Source organism: Typopeltis vanoorti, chromosome 6, assembly GCF_054136105.1.
Source record: "Typopeltis vanoorti isolate ZY-2024b chromosome 6, IOZ_Tvanoo_1.0, whole genome shotgun sequence".
Taxonomy (NCBI): domain Eukaryota; kingdom Metazoa; phylum Arthropoda; class Arachnida; order Uropygi; family Thelyphonidae; genus Typopeltis; species Typopeltis vanoorti.
Genome location: NC_143554.1, coordinates 97898284 through 97917999, shown reverse-complemented (window position 1 = coordinate 97917999; position 19716 = coordinate 97898284). Strand labels below are relative to the sequence as shown.

The window sequence follows — 19716 nt, the reverse complement described above, 5'->3', positions numbered from 1 at the left end:
AATTTTTATGTATGTATGTATATATTGGCTTGTGTAAGTAGGTTTGCAGTAGACAGAAGGAGAGGCAGCCTGAGGGAGGACGTGTGATGAGTGTGTCTAGAAAAGGAAGAGAGTTGTTGTTTCGATCTCGATGGTGAATTGAATACGTGTGTTTGGAGATTTGATCCACAAGCAATGCAGCCACTATGGTAAGATGAAAATATATGTTTGTATGTTAATTAATCCGCTAGCCTTTCTAAAACAATGTAGAGACAGTAACTTGATGCCTAACTGCATTAAGCTAAAAAAGAAGTTTACTTCAGCCAAAGCACTCCACATAAATGTATCCAATTCACAGTTACCCAAGCCAGCATTTTACAACAAAAATTAGAGCTATTAGCAAAGTACGTGTTACTTAAGAATAAAGAAAAACTAATAGCAGAGTTTCAAGCACTAAAACAACAGACAATTTGGATGCCACATCCAGAGGAACAGCCAATTACAAACCAACAATACAATGAGCAGCCAGTCACCTATGAGCAAAGTCAGGAGCAACCATCCACCAACAGATCATGCATGGCCAAGTTATCAGCAAATCCAGCCACAACCTTAACAAAGGGGAGTGGAATGCTCACTTCTGGAAAAAGGCCTGAACTATGTCATTGCACCAAGGTCAGTTAACAAATTAGATTTCATTTATCACATTTATTTCATTTCATTTATCACGTCCTATATGTGTGGGTTTTTTTTAAAAAACAGAGAAGGATAATGAACCTTTTTTTTTTTTCCTATAGTGAAGCGTATATTTGGATGTTGGTTGTTTAAATGTACTAGAAATGTGTCTAGGCCATGATGCCAAATAGCAAATTTTGCCTCAAGTGATTCTCACCATCCTTGTCTCCAAATTTTACTCATCCCTGTGACTTCATCATCATCATCATCATCTTCTTCTTCTTCTTACTGAAAAGCACCCTAAAAGGGCAAAACAGTTTCAAGATGTCACAAATATACAAAGTGAATACAACATGGCAGCAGCATTCTATTTTCAAATAGGCATATCAGTGATGCATTGACCAATAGTGCTACTCTTTGAAAGTAGCTCAAAAAATAACTCAAAAGTAACTTGTATTTGATTTAATTTCCCTACAATAAAATTCAATCCTGAAAATTTTTTTTTGCATAAATAATATTTTTTATTATTCAAAAAAATTATAAAATTATATTTATAAAAATTATAAAATTATTACTATTATAAATTATATAAAAATTATGTCCACGCGGTTAACCTAGTGGCTATGCACTTCACAACCATATGCCTGGGGAAGGAATATCCTAGGTTTGATTCCCGTCGACGATGTGAGGAGCTCAAGGATCTTCCTCAGCAATAGCCAAGTTAGTCGGTCTTGGGCGTGGGCAGCAGGGTTCTTCCCCCCCGTGTATCTGGGATTTTTCATCTCACAAGCAGGCAAACCTGCCCCGTGAACACACAAGCTATAGTCATAGGATACCTCCAGGAATAAGGAGTAACCAACCTGTTCCGCAGGATTTTGGTGTAGGTCTACACATGAGCATAAATTAGGATAGGATAAAAATTATAATTAATATAATTTAAATTTATTATAAAAATATTTATACATAAAAAAAAATACATTCTATATAAAAATATTTATGTAGAATGTCCAATTGAGTTTTGCATAATAAACTTATTCTCTTTCTAGGATTCATTGTGCCTTTATGAGATCGAGGTACCAGGACCACCTACAACTTTATGTTTATATCAGAATGATGGAGGTATGTAGATTTAGAACATATTTATTGTGATGTTCGCTGATTATTTCACATGGAGAGGAAAATGTATAAGGGAAAATTTGTGTCTTAGTTGGCAGATAAATTTCATCACATTGTGAGAACCACCACTTGCTAATAGGAGGCCAGAAGTGGCTTTAAAAAAAAAGTTCCACATTCATTGTGTAGAATAGGCTTTCTGGATTATTATTGTTATTATTATCTTAAAACCCCATGGAGTCACAGACTCATCTAGGAGGTCCCTTTTGTCATACACACAGCTCATCATACTGCACCTTAAACACATTCAAATTCTCTGCAGACCCCACACTCGAAGGTAATGCATTCAGTCATTCGCAGCTCTCCGTGTAAAAAAACATGCTTCTCACCCCTTGCTCACACCCTCCTTATACAACTTCCATGAATGATCTCTTGTTCTCCCCCAATCTTCTACCATGTTATGAAAAACCTTTTCAGTGTTAATCCTGTAACAACCCTTTGCCAACTTGTACATCTCTATCATATCACCCCCTCTTTCCCCTATCCATTAGACTCTGCAAATTTCATTGTCTCAACTTTTCTTCATATTCAACACTCCACAGATCAGAAATTATTTTGGTTAATCATCTCTGGACTCTCTCCAACATCTCCTCATCCTTTTGGAAACCAGGTGACCAAATTTGTGCACAAAAATCCATATGTGGCCTAATCAGACCCTTATACAATGGAACCAGAATCTCCTTACTTCTACAAGTCAGTGTCCTCTGCATCGTAGTTTATAAAGAATATATACAGGTGTTGTCCTTGTTCTATCATACATTCACCAAGATCTGTTAGGGCCAGAATTGCATCTCAGGTTCCTTGTTCTTTTCTGAGAACAAATTGGTTTTCTTCAAGATGGGTTTCAGATTTTGATTCCAGTCAATCTTTTATTATTTTTAGGAGTATTTTTGACATATGACTTACTAAGCTTATTGTTCTGTAATGGGCACATCCTGTTGATTTATTCTTTTTAGGGATGGGTACCATCAGAGAACATAAAAAGTCATCTAGTCATATTCCTTTTTCAAAAATATCAGCAATCAGTTGGCATTCCTTGTCTTTTACCTGTTCACTTACTTTCTTCATTAGTTCAATTTGTATTCCATCTATGCCTGGCACCTTAGTCGTTGTCGAATTTGTCATGACTAATTTGCATAGTATCATTTATGAGTTTGTTTTTCCTTTCTGGCAATTGTAGGTGTTTTATTTTTTTATACAGTTGTAATGCGTGGTCTTGCCATGTTTTCTTCTTTATATCAGGGTCTGTTATTGAGTTTCCCTGTTTGTCATTTAGCACAAAGGTGGTTTTACTTTGGTGTTTGTGTGTAATGATTTTGGCAATATGTCCTCTAAATTTTAGATTCTTATCCACCATCACCCCAAGATTTTTTATTTCCTCCACCTTCAACAATATATCCCCACCAAGAGTAAATTCTACATTCCATCTTTGTTTTCCATATTTTAAAACCTTGCATTGAACTGGCATCCCCACTTTCATGTCCATTCACTCAGTCTATTCAAGTCTTCTTGTAAGGCTACAACATCTCCAAACAACTGTATATCCTCATTCAAATCTTCCCCAATAAACAGCAATAGTCCTAAAACAGAATTCCAAGCACACCACTAGTGACTCCTCTTCTGGGATATTGCTCCCCATACAGAAATTGTTGTAAATTAAAGATGCCAAGAAATTATATTCTTGATTTCATCCTTTATCCAAGTGTAAACAAAGTTTGTGCATGAAATAACTTCATGACAGGGCAACTTGTATATAGATGCTAATAACTTCACATCAATTGCCTTAGTATTCCATAATGCAATGCACATATCCTTACAGACATGTATAATGTCTGGCCCATTATCACTCTTCTCATAATGCTATGCATTATGGGAAGGGCCACTATCTAGACCAGTTTCAATCTTTATTGAGGTCTCATCATTGAGAGCCAAACCCACAAATGATACCAAGGTTGAAGTAATGCAGAAATCATATTTCCATATACAAGTAGCCAAAGGATGTCTCACCTTATTATTAAAATACTCTGGGTTAGAAATCTGTTGAAAGTTTTTCCACTTGGTTATGTTATAAATTAAAGATGCCAAGAAATTATATTCTTGGTTTCACTTACACTTCACTTTCACATTTGCTTATACTTGGATAAAGGATGAAACCAAGAATATAATTTCTTGGCATCTTTAATATATAATATAACCAAGTGGAATAACTTTCAACACAACTTGTTGATGATACCTATCAGACAGCAAATCCAATCCAGTGCACTAGTCTAATGTCCATTCCAATCCACTGTAGTTTGACTATCAATGCAGTATCATGCAGTAATCTATCAAAAGCCTTTGCAAAGTCTAAGTAAATTATTGTGTGTCCATCTCCCACATCCAATGCTGCTGTCACCTTATTGTAATAAGTTAAGTATATTACTAAAACATGACCTCCATTTAACAAATCTGTGATGTCCATCAAAGATAATACCATTGTTGTCCACCCAATTCTGGAATCTGAGCCTTTCTAACACTTTAACTGCAACACCTGACATACTGATTGGCCTATAATTTGATGTTTGAATTTTGTTACCTCCTTTATGAAGCGGTACAATCTTGCCTTCCTTCCACTCCTTTGGAACTTGACCTAATGTAAGATTCATATTAAACAAATATGTCAAGGATGTCAACTCCCTGGCACATTCCTTCAAAATACTCAGTGATATATCATCAAGTTGCACAGCATTATTAATATTAAATTTGCTTAATTCCCCATATATCTCTTCCTCACTCACAGTCAGTCTCTCCTCCTCATCATCCACTTTTCTCAAACTTTCCATGATGTTACATTCACAAGAATGAAAGACCATATCTCAACGACATCTTTTGCAGCAGTTTTCCTTATCATCCTTATCAATATCATCCTCCCATAACTTTTTGCTGGCTACATATCAAAAGAACTCCCTAAGGGTTTTTTTTGGCTTCATTAGCTAATTGCTTCTCATACTGAACTTTTGCTACCTTTAATAACTGAGTTGCTCTCCTTGCCTGTTTTTTGTATTCCTCATGGAATTGATTATTACCACTTTTCTTGTGTTCCCTCCATTATGTCTTTTTTTTTCTCTGTATTACAAGCTTAAACTTTTCATTCATCCATTTCACACCTACCATATTTAACCTTCTGAATTTTGGAATACATTTAGACATTGCTTCTCCTAGATAGTTCTTGAATATCACCCAAGCAGCATTGATTTCCTTTCCACCAAGCTCCTCATTCCATGCTACAGCTGCAAGCTGTCTCTTGAGCTTCTCATAATCATCAACCTTTTTGTTCCACATATACCCTTTCCTCATGGAAGTTCTCACATTCTGGCATCCACCCAGGTAATCATTTCATGTCCACTCTCACCGAGTGGAAGATGATCTACATGATCAAATCCAAGGCCATCAATCCTCGTATGCCCTCTGTTACATACTGTGTGATGTAGTTGTCCCTCAAAAACTCCAGAAACTCATTTTCTTTACTTCCGGTTGCTATCTTGTCATCTCAATCTATATTGCTGTAATTAAAATCACCATAATGATTACCCTTTTCCCATTTGCTTATACATTTTCTGGTCACTGCCCTCCACATTACCAGTTCTATAACATCCAATGAAGTATTTCATTCTATTCACCTCTATCTCATACCATACTGCCTCAAAACTACTACCACTATTCCTACTTATATGGAGATAACTCTTTTTCTATTCTATCATTAATACCTCCCCCCCCTTTTTTTTGTTCTTTCTATCTTCATGAAATACATCATACCCTCCCATCTCTATTCCTGTCAGGATATGATCCTCATCCAACCATGTCTCATTTATTCCAACAATTTTTAGGTGAACAAACTCAATTGATGCAACCATTTCATTTCCCTGTTTTCCCTACATTCCAGGTTATTCCCTTCCCTTTTTGTCTATACATGCATTCACATACTCTTGGGGCATCAACCTTTCTCGTGATGTGTTACCCCATCCACCCTAAGTTTACCTGTTTGTCTTGTTATACACTTGTTCTCTACACTCATGTTACCCATTTCTTCATTCATAAGCACCACCACCACCACTTCAATCTCTCTTTCCTTACTCTCCTACTCTTTCACATTGCTTCTTACTTGCTTAGATTCATTCTCTGCACTCATTACTCTCCCATCCAGCAGCTCTATTTATCTCTACTATGACTATCAACTCCTTTGCTCACTTACTTCTCATATCCATTGCCTCAATCACTCTATTCATTTTACCTCCCAGAAAACAAACCTTGTGCATCTTTTTGTTTACAGCACAGCTAATAATCAAATCCACATACAATGCCATTCATGGGTCTTACGTTACTTTTTTCATACCGACATGATTTATTTTCATTTTCTTCCCTCTGTATCTTCCCCATCTGTTACCTCATCTTCACCAATTCTGCTTTCATATCTTGCATCCTTTTTTGCTATTATTCACTCTCACTATTTTATTGCCAGTTACACACACTTCTTCACCTACAACCATGCTTACCACCTTGCCTTTGATTGTACTCTGTTTTTCAACATCATTATCGCCTGCTTTATCATCAATAAATTTTTTTTCCTCACTATCACTTCCACACACACTCTGAACATTTGCACAGTCTTCAACTGCCTTGTCATTTACAATACATTCCCTACTCATATTTAAATTATTTAAATTCATATTTATGTCAGCCTGGTTGGCCGAGTGATTAACGTATCCACTCTCCAGCTAAAAGGCTGTGGGTTCGAATCCTGCAATTGGCATGGATGTTTGGTCGGTGAATATCTAGTGGTGGTGATGGGTGGTAGATGGCTTTGTGTAGATGATGATGGTATTTTCGGTTGGTGGAGACAGAGAGTTGTAGAATAGGTGCCCTCCCTCGATGAGTCTTTGGACTCCCTGGAGGTGTCATCATCATCAAATTCCTGCCATGTACCCTCAAGGGGTGTACAGGATATGATAGTACTACATGAAAAATTTACATCATTACTAACTTCCTATCTACAATTTTCCTCGAAATCAGTCTGTTACTTGTCAAGACTCCAACATTATCAGACCTTATATTTCTAGGAAAATTGTAGATTGGAAAATTGTAACAGATATAGGTGGATTGATACGGCACTTTGTACCGTATCAATCCACCTATATCTTGGTCTTTCTCTGGGTCGTTTTCCTGCCAACCTGGCAGAGAACACTTGTTTTGCTAATCTTTCCTTGCCCATTCTGTTTAAGTGACCATACCATCTGAGATTAGCTCTGCTAACGCATTCCTGGATGTTGACAATGTCACGTTCTTTCCTAATATCCTCGTTTTTAATATGATGTTGATATTGATGCCATCTGTTCACGCCTCTAATCTTTTCTCGGGACTCTCATATCTGCTGTCTCTAGTCTTTGGTTGAGTGTTTTACTTCTGACCTAGCTCTCAGATCCATAAGTTAAAACTGGTTTGAACACTGTCTGTATACAGCTAATTTAGTGTTCCGATTAATTTCTTTCTTATTCCATTAGGGCATACCCCTTAAACGATGCACAGCCATATCGTACTACAGCTGCGAGAAGTGGACGAGGGCTACCGCATCAAGGATGGGTGCGGTTAAAGAAGTGAGCCCAGCAGGTGGAGAGGATGTTGCGAGTGGGAACACTGAATATTGGAAGCATGACCGGAAGGGGAAGAGAGGTGGCAGACATGATGAGGAAGAGGAAGTTGGACATTTTATGTGTGCAGGAGATAAGGTGGAAGGGGAGAAAGGCAAAGGAACTGGGAGATGGATATAAATTGTTCTACTCTGGAGCGAATAATGAGGGAAGAAATGGTGTAGGAAAATTGTGATGTGTGGCAGAATGAAGGGCAAAGTACTGGAAGTAGGTAGAAGGAACGACAGGATCATGCTAATAAAATTGGGTCTTGGAGAAGAGCGGGTGGTCGTATTATGTGTATATGCCCCGCAAGTTGGCTGTACAGCAGAGGAGAAAGATGAGTTCTGGAATGTGTTAGATGAAGAAATGAGGAAACTGGAAGAAAACGAGATGGTGATTGTCGGAGGAGACTTGAATGGACACATAGGGAGACAGAATAGAGACTGTGAAAGGGTGTATGGTGGTCATGGAGTGGGAATGATGAACCAGGAAGGAGAGAGGGTTGTGGATTTTGCAGTAGCGTTTGATCTGGCAATTGTGAACTAATTTTTCTACAAGAGGGAAGAACATTTGATAACATTTAGGAGCAATAACAACAGTTCACAAATTGACTACATTTTGACTAGAAGAAAACATCTTAAGGTTGTGACAAATTGTAAAGTAATTCCAACAGATCAAGTAGTACAGCAACACCGACTGCTGTGCATAGACTTTAAAATAAGATCGAAGATAAGAACCTCTGGAAGCCATGGGATGAAGACAATTAAATGGTTTCGCTTAAAAGAAGAGATTGTGAGGAATCGTTTTAGGGAGAGAGTGTTGGAGAGGATTTCGGATGGACTGGAAAGTGTACAAGATTGGTGGAAAGATAATTCAAAAGTAATTCTGAGCTGTGCAATCGAGGTGCTTGGTGAGACATCTAGAAAGATCAGAGAGCAGAAGGAGGGTTGGTGGTGGAATAATAATGTACAAGTGGCAGTGACAGCTAAGAGGAAGGCAAAGCAGAAGTGGGATGAGTCAAGAGTGGAAGAAGACAGAGAGGTGTACAGAGAGAGAAAGCAAGAAGCCAAGAGAGTTGTGGCACAGGCGAAGGCCATGGCATATCAAGATCTGTATGATCAATTAGAAATAAAGGAAGGACAGAGAAAAATTTATCATCTAGCAAAATGTAGAAATAAAGCAGTAAAGGACATCTTACATGTGAGACAGATTAAAGACGCTGAAGGAAGAGTATTATGGAGGGATGTGGACATAAGAAACAGATGGAAAATATACTTTGAGGGTCTTTTGAATGAGGAAAATGCAAGGACTCATAGAGAAGATGGGCAGCCTTCTGAGGTGATGGTGTAGAACATCAGTAGAGTGGAAGTGATGGAGGCAAGGCTATGAAAAGGATGAGGAATGGAAAATTGGTGGGCCCCGACAGGATTCCAGTGGAAGCATGGAAGGCACTGGGGGAAGAGGGAATTAACCTGCTGTGGGACCTGTTTGTGAAAGTTTGCCCACAGGAAAATATACCCGAGGAATGGAGGGAGAGTACTCTTGTCCCCATCTACAAGGGTAAAGGGGATGCACAAGACTGTAAAAATTACAGAGAAATAAAGTTGATGTCCCACACAATGAAAATCCTAGAAAGGGTTCTTGATGGAAGATTGAGGAAGGAGGTGGAGATTGCAAAGGAACAATTTGGCTTCATGTCTGGTAGATCAACAATAGATGCTATCTTTGGGTTACGGCAGATGATGGAAAAGTTTCGAGAGAAACAACGCGAGCTACATCTGGCATTTATTGATCTGGAGAAAGCATACGATAGAGTGCCAAGGCAAGAAGTCTGGAGGTGTCTGAGGGAGAAGAAGGTTCCGGAGAAATATGTCAGGTTGGTGCAGGAGATGTACAGAAATGTGAAGACAAGTATTCGGACCTGTCTGGGACAGACAGAAAGTTTTCAAGTAACAGTTGGCTTGCATCAAGGGTCAGCATTAAGTCTGTTTCTGTTTAACATTGTGATGGAGGTGGTGACGGAGGAAGTTAGAGAAGATGCGCCTTGGACAATGTTGTATGCAGATGACATCTTGCTGTGTGCAGATTCAAGAGAAGAAGTGGGAACTAAACTGGAAAGATGGAGAAACGTACTGGAAGAGAGAGGTATCAGACTGAGCAGAAGTAAGACAGAGTATATGTGTTGCACAGTTGGTGGCGGCCAGGAGACAGACCTGGAGCTGGAAGGAAATGTCATCAGAAAGGTGAGGGACTTTAGATACTTAGGTTCAACAGTTGAAGAAGATGGTAGAGCTGAGAAGGAAGTGGGATGCAGGATACAAGCGGGTTTGAGGAACTGGAGGGAGATGGCTGGAGTGTTATGCGATAAGAGGGTGCCAATCAATCTGAAAAGCAAAATCTACAGGACAGTAGTGAGGCCAGCTATGACGTATGCTATAGAAACTGTGGCTCTGAGGAAAAATAACATCAGATGGATGGAAGTAGCAGAGATGAGAATGCTTAGGTGGATGTGCAGTGTGACCAGAAAGGATCATCTGAGAAATGACTGTGTGAGGGGGAACAGTGAAAGTTATGAACTTAGGAGCGAAGATACAGGACGCAAGGTTGAGATGGTTTGGTCATGTGATGAGGAGGGAGGACGAATATGTGGGAAGAAGGGGTCATGCAGATGGATGTGCAAGGAAGGAGGAAACGTGGGCAGCCAAAGAAGAAATGGATGGAGCTGGTAGAAGAGGACTTGAGGATGAAGAACTTGGATGTGGTGACAGCCCAAGACAGGAGGATGTGGAGGAGACTCATCATCAACAGTGACCCCACTTAAGTGGGAGAAGCAGCAGAAGATTCCATATGAATTTATTCACTTGACTTCCTACCATACCAGCTTTGTTAATTCTGTTGTCTATTTTCATGTTTAATTTACCATCTTCACTAAAAATCATGCTTAAGTAGGTTCTTCGTTCACAATGCATTTGTCATTTTCAAAGATTCTGCCTATTTTCATTGTCTTTGTCTTTTTATTGCTGACCTTCATACCATATCAATTACAACAGTTATTCAATTTAGTCGGGGAATCTTGCAGACTTGTAGCAGATTTATTTAGAAGTATAACATCATCCACATAAAGCAAAGAGCTGACATTAACATCTCCAATTTTGATATCAGGTTTAATACTTCATAATGCAATCCATATAGATAATGAATAACAGAGGGGATAATGTACATCCCTGTCTGACACCGGATTTAATATTAAACCATCTTCCTGTACTTCCTTCAATTCTGACTGCTGACTTACAACTCAAATAAAGACGTAGTATTGCTTGATATAATGCCACATTGACACCATATAACTGTAGCGTATTGAATAGCTTCTCTGTTGGCACCTTGTCATATGCCTTTTCCAGATCGACAAAACTTAAATACAGATTTTTGTTATATTCCCATTATTTTTCAACTATTTGTCGTAAAGTGAAGTTCTGATACTGACAGCCTCTATTTGGCCTGAATCCAGCTTGTTCTTCACCCAGCTTTTCTTCCACCATTCTTCTCAACCATTGCTCAAGTACACTTGCATAAATCTTACCAGGAACACTCAGTAGGGAAATATCTCTGTAATTCTCATATTCAGTTTTATTTCCCTTTTTATATATGGGTACTATGAGAGCTCTACTCCAATCATCAGGAATTCGTCCCTTTGGCCAGGACTTCTGAACTATGCATTGCAGCCACTGTAAGACTTTTATACCACCATACTTGAGTATTTCTGGTCGAATATCATCTACTCCTGCTGCCTTTCCATATTTCAAGCCTTTGATTGCTTTTTCTACTTCAAGTATGGATATGTATTCCTGACTGCATGCCTGGTCGGTGTTTTTTACCACTGTGCTATCACTGCTTGTTTCATTTAGCAGTTTTTCAAAGTAATTACTTTATACTTCAAGGATATCTTTTTCTCCTGTTTTCATGTTACCTTTATCATCTCAAACTCCTTTTACAGCACTCTTTCCTCCATTCCTAAACTTCTTCAACAACCTCCAGAATATTTTGCCACCTTCTTGATATTTATTTTCTATATTCCTCCCATGACTTTTGTTTAGCTAGTTTTACGCAGTGTTTAGCTTTCTTACATTTGTCTCTGTATTCTCTAAGAGCACAAGCTGACTTATTTGCCAGGAACTTTTGATATGCTTTCTTCTTTTCCTTCACTGCCTCTTTAACTTCCTGTGTCCACCATGGAGTTCTGATTTTTCTATCCTTGCAGACACCCTCACCACATGCCTCTCTGGCTGAATCAATCAGGGTTTTCTTCAAGGTTTGGTTCCTGTTCTCAAACTCTTTCAATTTTTCTTCAATCTTTGTGTATTTTAGTCTCCAGTTCACATCTGAGAGCTGCTCAACTTTTATTCACTTTAAAACTTTCTTACATGTCATTCTTTTCAATATGAAATTCAATTTTATCCTGCTCAAGACTAAATAGTGATCACTTCCAATTTCAAATCCTCTGTACACTCTGGTGTCCTGCACCAGGGAGAAAACATCACTATCAACAATAACATAGTCAGTGAGACTTATTCCTTGCCTGTTCTCTCCATGTGAATTTGTGCACATTTTTATGTTGGAAAATGGTGTTAGTAATAACCAGTTCATGTTCTGAGCAGAAATCCAACAGATATACAGATATTTGCCATTATTATTAGCTTTGCTCTTTTCACCAAATTTTCCCAAAATATTTTTTATATATGACAATTATTTCCTGCTCTGCTATTTAGATCCCCAACAAGGACCAACTTTTCCTTTTTCATTGTGTCAGTTATTTTCTCTCAAGACTCAAAAAATTCCTCCACTTTTACCTTAGTAGAACCTTCTGTGGGACCATAGGCACAAATAAGTGTCCAGTTCCCCATTCTGATATTTGCCCACATCACTCTACTCGAGACTGCCTGTCATTCAAGAAGATTAGTCTCGTATTTAGTGTTGAATACTATGGCTACTCCTTCTTTTCCTTGATTGTCATTGCCTGAATATAACATTTGGTATTTATTGCTCGAAAAGATCTCACCAGTTTTTGTCTTTTTTGTTTCAGTCACCCCTATTATGTCGATCTGTTACTTATCTAATTCCTCAGCTAGCTCCATTTCTTTGCCATTCAGGCTTCTTATGTTGATAGTATCGATCTTTAACTCTGGTGATGTTGAGTTGCGGTGTGTTTTCAGATTTGTTCCAGTAGCTGACTTTTTGCTGTTTTCCCTGGCAAAAACAAAGAGGGGGGCCCTTGTTTATCCGGGCGACGTTATATAATAATAATAATAATATTTAAGCAAACTTCATGATCCATCAGATTATCGCATTTCCTACATATCCACACTCATTCTTTTCTCCTGTTCAGCCTCTCTTCATAAATATCTGCAACGTCTTCCCACACACATACATAGTACATATTACATTCACAACACTGTACCATTTTTGAGAAATCCATTCCATTTACTTTCTTTGTCTCTTGCATAGACCTATACAGTGATTTGCCTTTCACTGCCACAGTCCATATGGTCATAATGTAACTTACTATATGTGTAGAACCTTTCATTGATAGGATTCACATTTAAAAAATAAAAAAATAATAATTTAAAAAAAAAGGATGCCATTTATATGAGTGAGAGGAGCAGCCATACATTTCTCTCCTGCATTATCCATCCATTTTCTATATTGAACACTTAAAAATTAAAGTCCTTAAATGTGTCAGGATGAATGTGAGTCCTGGCACCATAGATATATTTTTGGTACATTCAAAGTGATCACCATCGCAAAGTACACTTTATCTAAATAATCAGACAGTAGTTTGCATTTCTTAGACATTTCAGTTACCTGGCTTCCTGATTGCTCATTTTCTGTTTGTAGAAACCTACAAATACTAGAAGATACACAAACCATCACATTATCATTGAGCCCAACAATACAGTATGTTGTATTCTCAAAACATTAACATACAGTCAAGGCTAAATGTTCTAATGATATAGCTCTTTCAATTGAACTCAATTATTTATGCTACATTTTTTTAGCTACTGACAACGGTTCCCCAAAATAGATCAAATATCATAATTACTCTACAGCTGATAAGAGTATTCCTCAAAAATTATGGGATAACTTAAAGGATCAAAGTTAGAGAACTTAGAGAACTGGAAGGAGACCTAAAGGAATGCAGAGAACTGACTAGTGCTTCTTATCTGTTATCCAATCCTCCCCTTCCCATTGTATGCCCATTTATTAGATATCCTGCTTGATAAATGAACAAGGATGGACTGGCAATTCGTGACTCCAACAAAATTATCTTTTTCAAGCTCAGATCACTATAATAGTTCAATGTGACAAAAAATTTCATGCTGCCTGGGGCATCACCCAATAACACAAGGGCTTTGTTGTTTTTTTTTAATCAGGAAACTGGGGTAAACAGTGAAAAGTCAGCTGTTGAAACAACCTCAGACTCAATGGAATTGAATATAAGCATCATCAGCATACTAAGTATCAATAGAAAAGAGATGCATTTAGCAGAATAATTACAGAAATACAACATTAACATAATTGGTGTTGCTGAGAAGTATCTCACCTGTTTTCGTCTTCTGAAACAGGTGAGATACTTCAAATTGATAACTATAAGATGTTATATTCAGGCAGTAATGATAAACTGCTTGAGTGGCAACTAGTTTCAAGTAAAGTGATTTGGGATGAGACTTATTTGTACCTACAGTCAGTGATGAGCTATGGAAATTTTAACAAAGGGCTCGCATCGTTGAGGAAAAAAAAATGCTGTATTTCACACAAAAAATTTTATTAATACAGCTTGTGTATAAATTCCAATCAAAAAGTATGAGAGGACAATCAACCTCTAAAGGCTATAATTTTTAAACAAATATTTCATGATCTAAACATGAAATATTTGCACACAATCAACTATGTTAATTTATGTTACATAAGAAAAACATTTTTAACTATCAAAATATAATAAGAATGAAATCTTTTATAATCTTTTATAAAACATTTGATTGGATACTGGTTTTACCATACAATTGGCTACCAGAAAGGAGAAGGGTAAAGATAGCGAATGCGCTTATATTATTTTCAAACTTGGGTGCGTTCGTTATAGAGGAGTTGAAACAATAATTCCAAATAATCTATACACTGCCGAATAGACTGATTTTTGTTTGGTTACTGTATGAGTTTTTTGCTTAATATGTTTCAAAAAAAAACTTTTTTTTTTGAAAAAATTAAAAAGGAAACAAGAAGAACAAGGAGCTCGCAAATTTGAGAAAAATTTAACAAAAGCTCACTTGAGCCCCTTATAGCTCACCACTGCCTATAGAAAGTTCTAGCAGATAATTTGTTTTAGTCATTACAGGGAAGCTGGCCTAAACAGCAGAGTGGGAAATAAACCTAGACATATAGAAATGTTTTAGAGAGAATTGGGAGAAAAAAGTGCAATGGTAATAATAATAATATTGGTGTTTGATGGATTTCTATTTATGATGTGGTCTAGTCATTATTAACACCATATTCCACATAAAGGTGTGAATAAATTCACTAATGCACAAGAAATACAAAAAAGTTTTCACACTGCTTTAGGATACAAGGTATACAGGGGATTCGAAATAAAATTGATCATCATATAGTTTTGAGTTGGATAACAATGAATATCATACTGAAGAAAACATTGATTTTGGGAAGAATATATAATATAATTGTCACAAAGGGGACAAAATGTTCTGAAGGCTATTGAAAAAGTTTCAAAATGCAGACAAGAGTACTGTTAAAGGAATCAAAAATGATAAAAGTGATGTAAAACTGATGAGCAGAATATTATGGACGTGAGGAGTAATTACTTTAAAAAATTGCCAGATGACCAATTATAGAGCCAAAAGGCCTTCAATTTGACATAGGTAAAATATTACAATGGAGGATATGATGAATTTAACTTTCTGACATATAGGACTGCTATGGTATTGAGAGAATTTTTGCTCTCTAGGTTGGTCTCTAATGAGAGCCAACAATATGAAACTATCAAGCTAGTGAAACTTAATTTAAGCACTAATAAAAGGTTGATCATATAGGCTCTTGGGCAGGGTGTGTGTGTTGTTTAAGCAGTGCAAACTGAGGCAGTTCAGTGCCAAAGTTTATATTCTCATAAGCTGTCTGGTAAATTTTGTAACTTAAGTTCTATTCTATATTTGGCTATAAAATATGGCTGGATCTATAATATCCTTCATTTTAATATTGTTAAATAAGATAACAGAGATGAAAGAGTTGCAGACAATGTTCAAGAGAAATGCAACATTAATACATATCAATACTTGAGGTAGAAAAAACCATCACAAACATGGAATATGCAAAGGCAATACTATTTAACCAGAAATTGCACAAATATGGAGGTATGAAAATGTTACAGTGGGCACACAAAATAATTTGGTATGCCTGATCAGAAGATCAAATTACAGATAATGACATACAGCTCTTATAGTAAGTTCTGTTGTTATATGCCATGTTAAATTGTGAATGAAGATATTTTGTATGTTTTAATACTTCATTCACATTTAACATAATCCACCATGTTATAAGCATGACTTGTAAATATTATTTGTTGTTAGTCTCTTGCTTGTAATATATTATTCATATAAATTCCTTGAGTTTTTAAGTTTCTTATTCGGTTTTAAAACAATGTGGGATTAATATCCCCTTAATTTTAATAATAGCCTTGAGTTTTGTTTGTTATTAATTAATTATTTAATCTTAGAATATGTAATAATTATGAAAAGACTCTATATAAATATGTCATTCATTTTATTTAGTTTATTCTATAAAATTTATTATAAGAAACTGTGTATAAGTAAATTTAAATGTATGTTATATTATATGAATTGTGATATATCTTTTTTATTTCTGTATGTAAGAGTGACTTTATGTAATTCTTCTGAATGCATTTGATTGGCTGCTGAAGGAGAAATGGAGTTTGTTTTTAGTCAGCGCGTGTTTAGAACGTGAATGGCTGTGATATGAAGTGAAGCCAGTAGATGTAAGCTTGAACTGGCTAGAACTGGATTTTGGCAGGAAGAATGAACATATTTAATTGGAAAACGAAAGTAAAGAAGAGGAGAAGCATTCAGGACAGCAAGGAGTGAAGTAACGGGTGGGCAGTAAAGGAATTTGGGAAATGCCGTAAATAGATTAAGAAAGGACTGGGAAATTAATAGGCAATTAGGAATATTTCTATGGAATTCTAAAATTACGACGGATTCCAATTGTTTTGAGGAAGAATAGTGCAAAGCTGAATTTAATGCATAGAAGAAAATAAGGAATAAGTAGATTACCTAAAACGAGTGCGTCAAGACTTGTGAGACTCTATGTTTAATATTTCAGTTATTATAGTGAAGATTTCTTTTGAATAGTGTTGCTTCAAAGTAATAGTTAACTACAATTTTAAGTGTGCCTATAGTAAATTCAGTGTGTAAAAGATGCAACCCGGTAAGAGCAGTTCTTTTTGTATTTCAGTGTGAAGAAATAAGAGTTAGCTCTGCCTGATATATCTTATCATTAACTGTGGTGTTCTACTAAAAATAGCCAAAGTATGAAGCTTTAAAGTGTTTTCCCCTTGAAACGATAACTGCCTCATAATTAAATTAAGTGTTTGTTGACTAAGAGAGAATTAGAGAATTCTACCTTAAGAATAATTACTGTAAAATCCTGGAACATTGAACTGTGTGAACCATTTTCAATTATTCGGAAGAATATAGAATTGACAGCTGAATGTTTGATGCCTAATGTATCATGTTTGTTGTGAGTATTTGAATTAAGTTGATGTATAAAAGAATTGAATTATCTCATTGAATAGAGACAATAGTATTTATAATATAATAGTATTTATAATATAATTTATATTTATAATAGTATCTCATTGAATGTGATAATAGTATTTAAGCATTGGAGAATAAGATCTGTAAATTTAACTTTAATCTTAAAACCAAACTGAGTGGCTGCTAGTGTCTCACAGATATGTTGAATATTGTTCAATTAGATTATCAGATTTTGGAAGGAATATAATATCTTGCAGATGCAGCATGGGTGAGGTAGTGGTAGAATGTATGAATGATGTTTGGAAAACATTAAATATATATTTTCTGCAATATATAAATATATATTGCAGAAAATATATATTTATACATTCACAGAATTCAACAAAGACAAACCCTTACAAGCTATTGATGATGAGATAACCAGCTAAAGGATTGGGGTTAGAGGTTGACAATAAAAAAGAAGAATATATGGGAAGAAGACGATAGCAAGCTAATGAGCTAGCTGTCAACAATTAATAATTAAACAGCATATCAATAATGTAAACTTAATTATCTGATGCTGTCATGATAATTAAAAGAAACACACGTATTAACCACAGTGAAAATTATTTAATTGTAAATATTTCATCCTAAGTATCTTAGGACATCATCAATACAGTAGTTTTAAACAATAATAGGAATAACATACAGTTAGGGCACATGATTACAATATCATCTCATTAAATGTGCATAACATGCTACAGTAGTACAAAAAAAAAAATGAATTATTTAACACAATTTTGTATGACAATTTCCCATACTTTAGGAATAGTAAGAATGTCGTTGCGGTTTAAGTTCACATTCCAGAGCATATAAATTCTGCTCCTCTGAAGAATCTTTAAACCAGGAATTAGAAGTAATCAAAAATACAGCCATCCTAAATGGATATAATCTGAAAACAACTCAAAAAATCATCAGTAGTCACTTCTCCACACATCAAACCAGACAGGAAGAAGTCCATAGGATCCCCATACCTTACGTTAAAGGCATCTCAGAACGTCTTTCTAAAATTATGAAGAATACAATTTTGCCATTACTTACAAACCTATCAACCAAATTTACAACTTGTTACCTTCTCCTAAGGACAAACTCTCACCTTTGATGTTGCCTGGTGTTTATGAGATTCCATGCTCATGCAAATTATCTTACTTTGGACAGACAGACAGACAGACAGGTAGGTCTGTTCAGAAACGCATCTCTGAACATCAAGACCACATTCGTCTTTTTAAACCGCAGAAATCTGGCCTCTCTCAACACGGAATTGAAAATCCAAACCATAGGATCCATTGGGAAAAGTCTAAACTTTTACATAAATCTTTATATAAACATGAACGTTTATACAAAGAAAGTTCTGAAGACCCTACTACACAGACCAAACTTAAACTGCAATGACATTCTTACTATTCCTAAATTATGGGAAATTGTCATACAGTGTTAAATAATTAATTTTTTTTTTTTTTTTTTTTTTTTACTACGGTAGCACATTATGCACGTTTAATGAGATTCTATTGTAATCATGCACACTAACTGTATGTTATTCCTATTATTGTTTAAAACTACTGTACTGATGATGTCCTAAGATTCTTAGGATGAAATATTTACAATTAAATAATTTTCACTGTGGTTAATACGTGTGTTTCTTTTAATTATGATCGCACCACAGGTTTCGTTATTTAAAAAAGCTGTCATGATATTCTGTACACCACTTGAGTACATATAATGTACTCAAGTGGTTGTAATGCTCATGCTGAGTGAGGAAACTCATCTACCACTTAAAGATTTTCATAAAGCATTCGTGCTGCAGTGCAATTTGACCCTACAGCATGTTAATTGCAGCGTCGTGTTATTATCCACTCATTCACCTAGGCTTGCATATAGAAATACAATACAGGGATTATTCATAATTATAGGCCATTTATTTTTTCTAGGTGAAAGTGGCAATGAAATTTTGTACGGAACTAATGATGGAAAAATAGGTCTTCTCAATATTGAAAGGTAATGAAATATATATATGATTGATTTTTAAGTTATAACATAAAGTGTATAGAAATAGAATCACTGTTTCATTTTCCTTTCCATCCAAAATTATGTCATTTGACACATCTAATGGTTCTAATGTAGTATTCCTAATGTAGTACTCAATTTACTGATCAGGTGACTGATCAGTAAATTGAGCATCTATATTAAGTAAGCAAATGTTTGATAGTCTTAATTCAGATGCCGAGCTTTGATGGTAGTGCAATACAGCTGCATAAAATAACAATTATGTTTTGCTATTGTTTTGAGTGTTACTGTTATGTGAACATACACTTGTTGAGTTTTGAGCACTGACAAATTCCCAACCAATTCAGGAT

General features: G+C 35.9%; 1 protein-coding gene across 1 annotated transcript in view; it reads left to right on the top strand.

Moving 5' to 3' along the window:
- Positions 1-19716, top strand: part of LOC150105739 (BBSome complex member BBS7-like) — a 320423-nt gene that overhangs the window by 84895 nt on the left and 215812 nt on the right. The window contains exons 7-8 of the mRNA XM_090395048.1: positions 1698-1770; positions 19291-19357. Coding sequence (XP_090251174.1) covers positions 1698-1770; positions 19291-19357 — 140 coding nt within the window. The remainder of the gene's footprint in view (positions 1-1697; positions 1771-19290; positions 19358-19716) is intronic.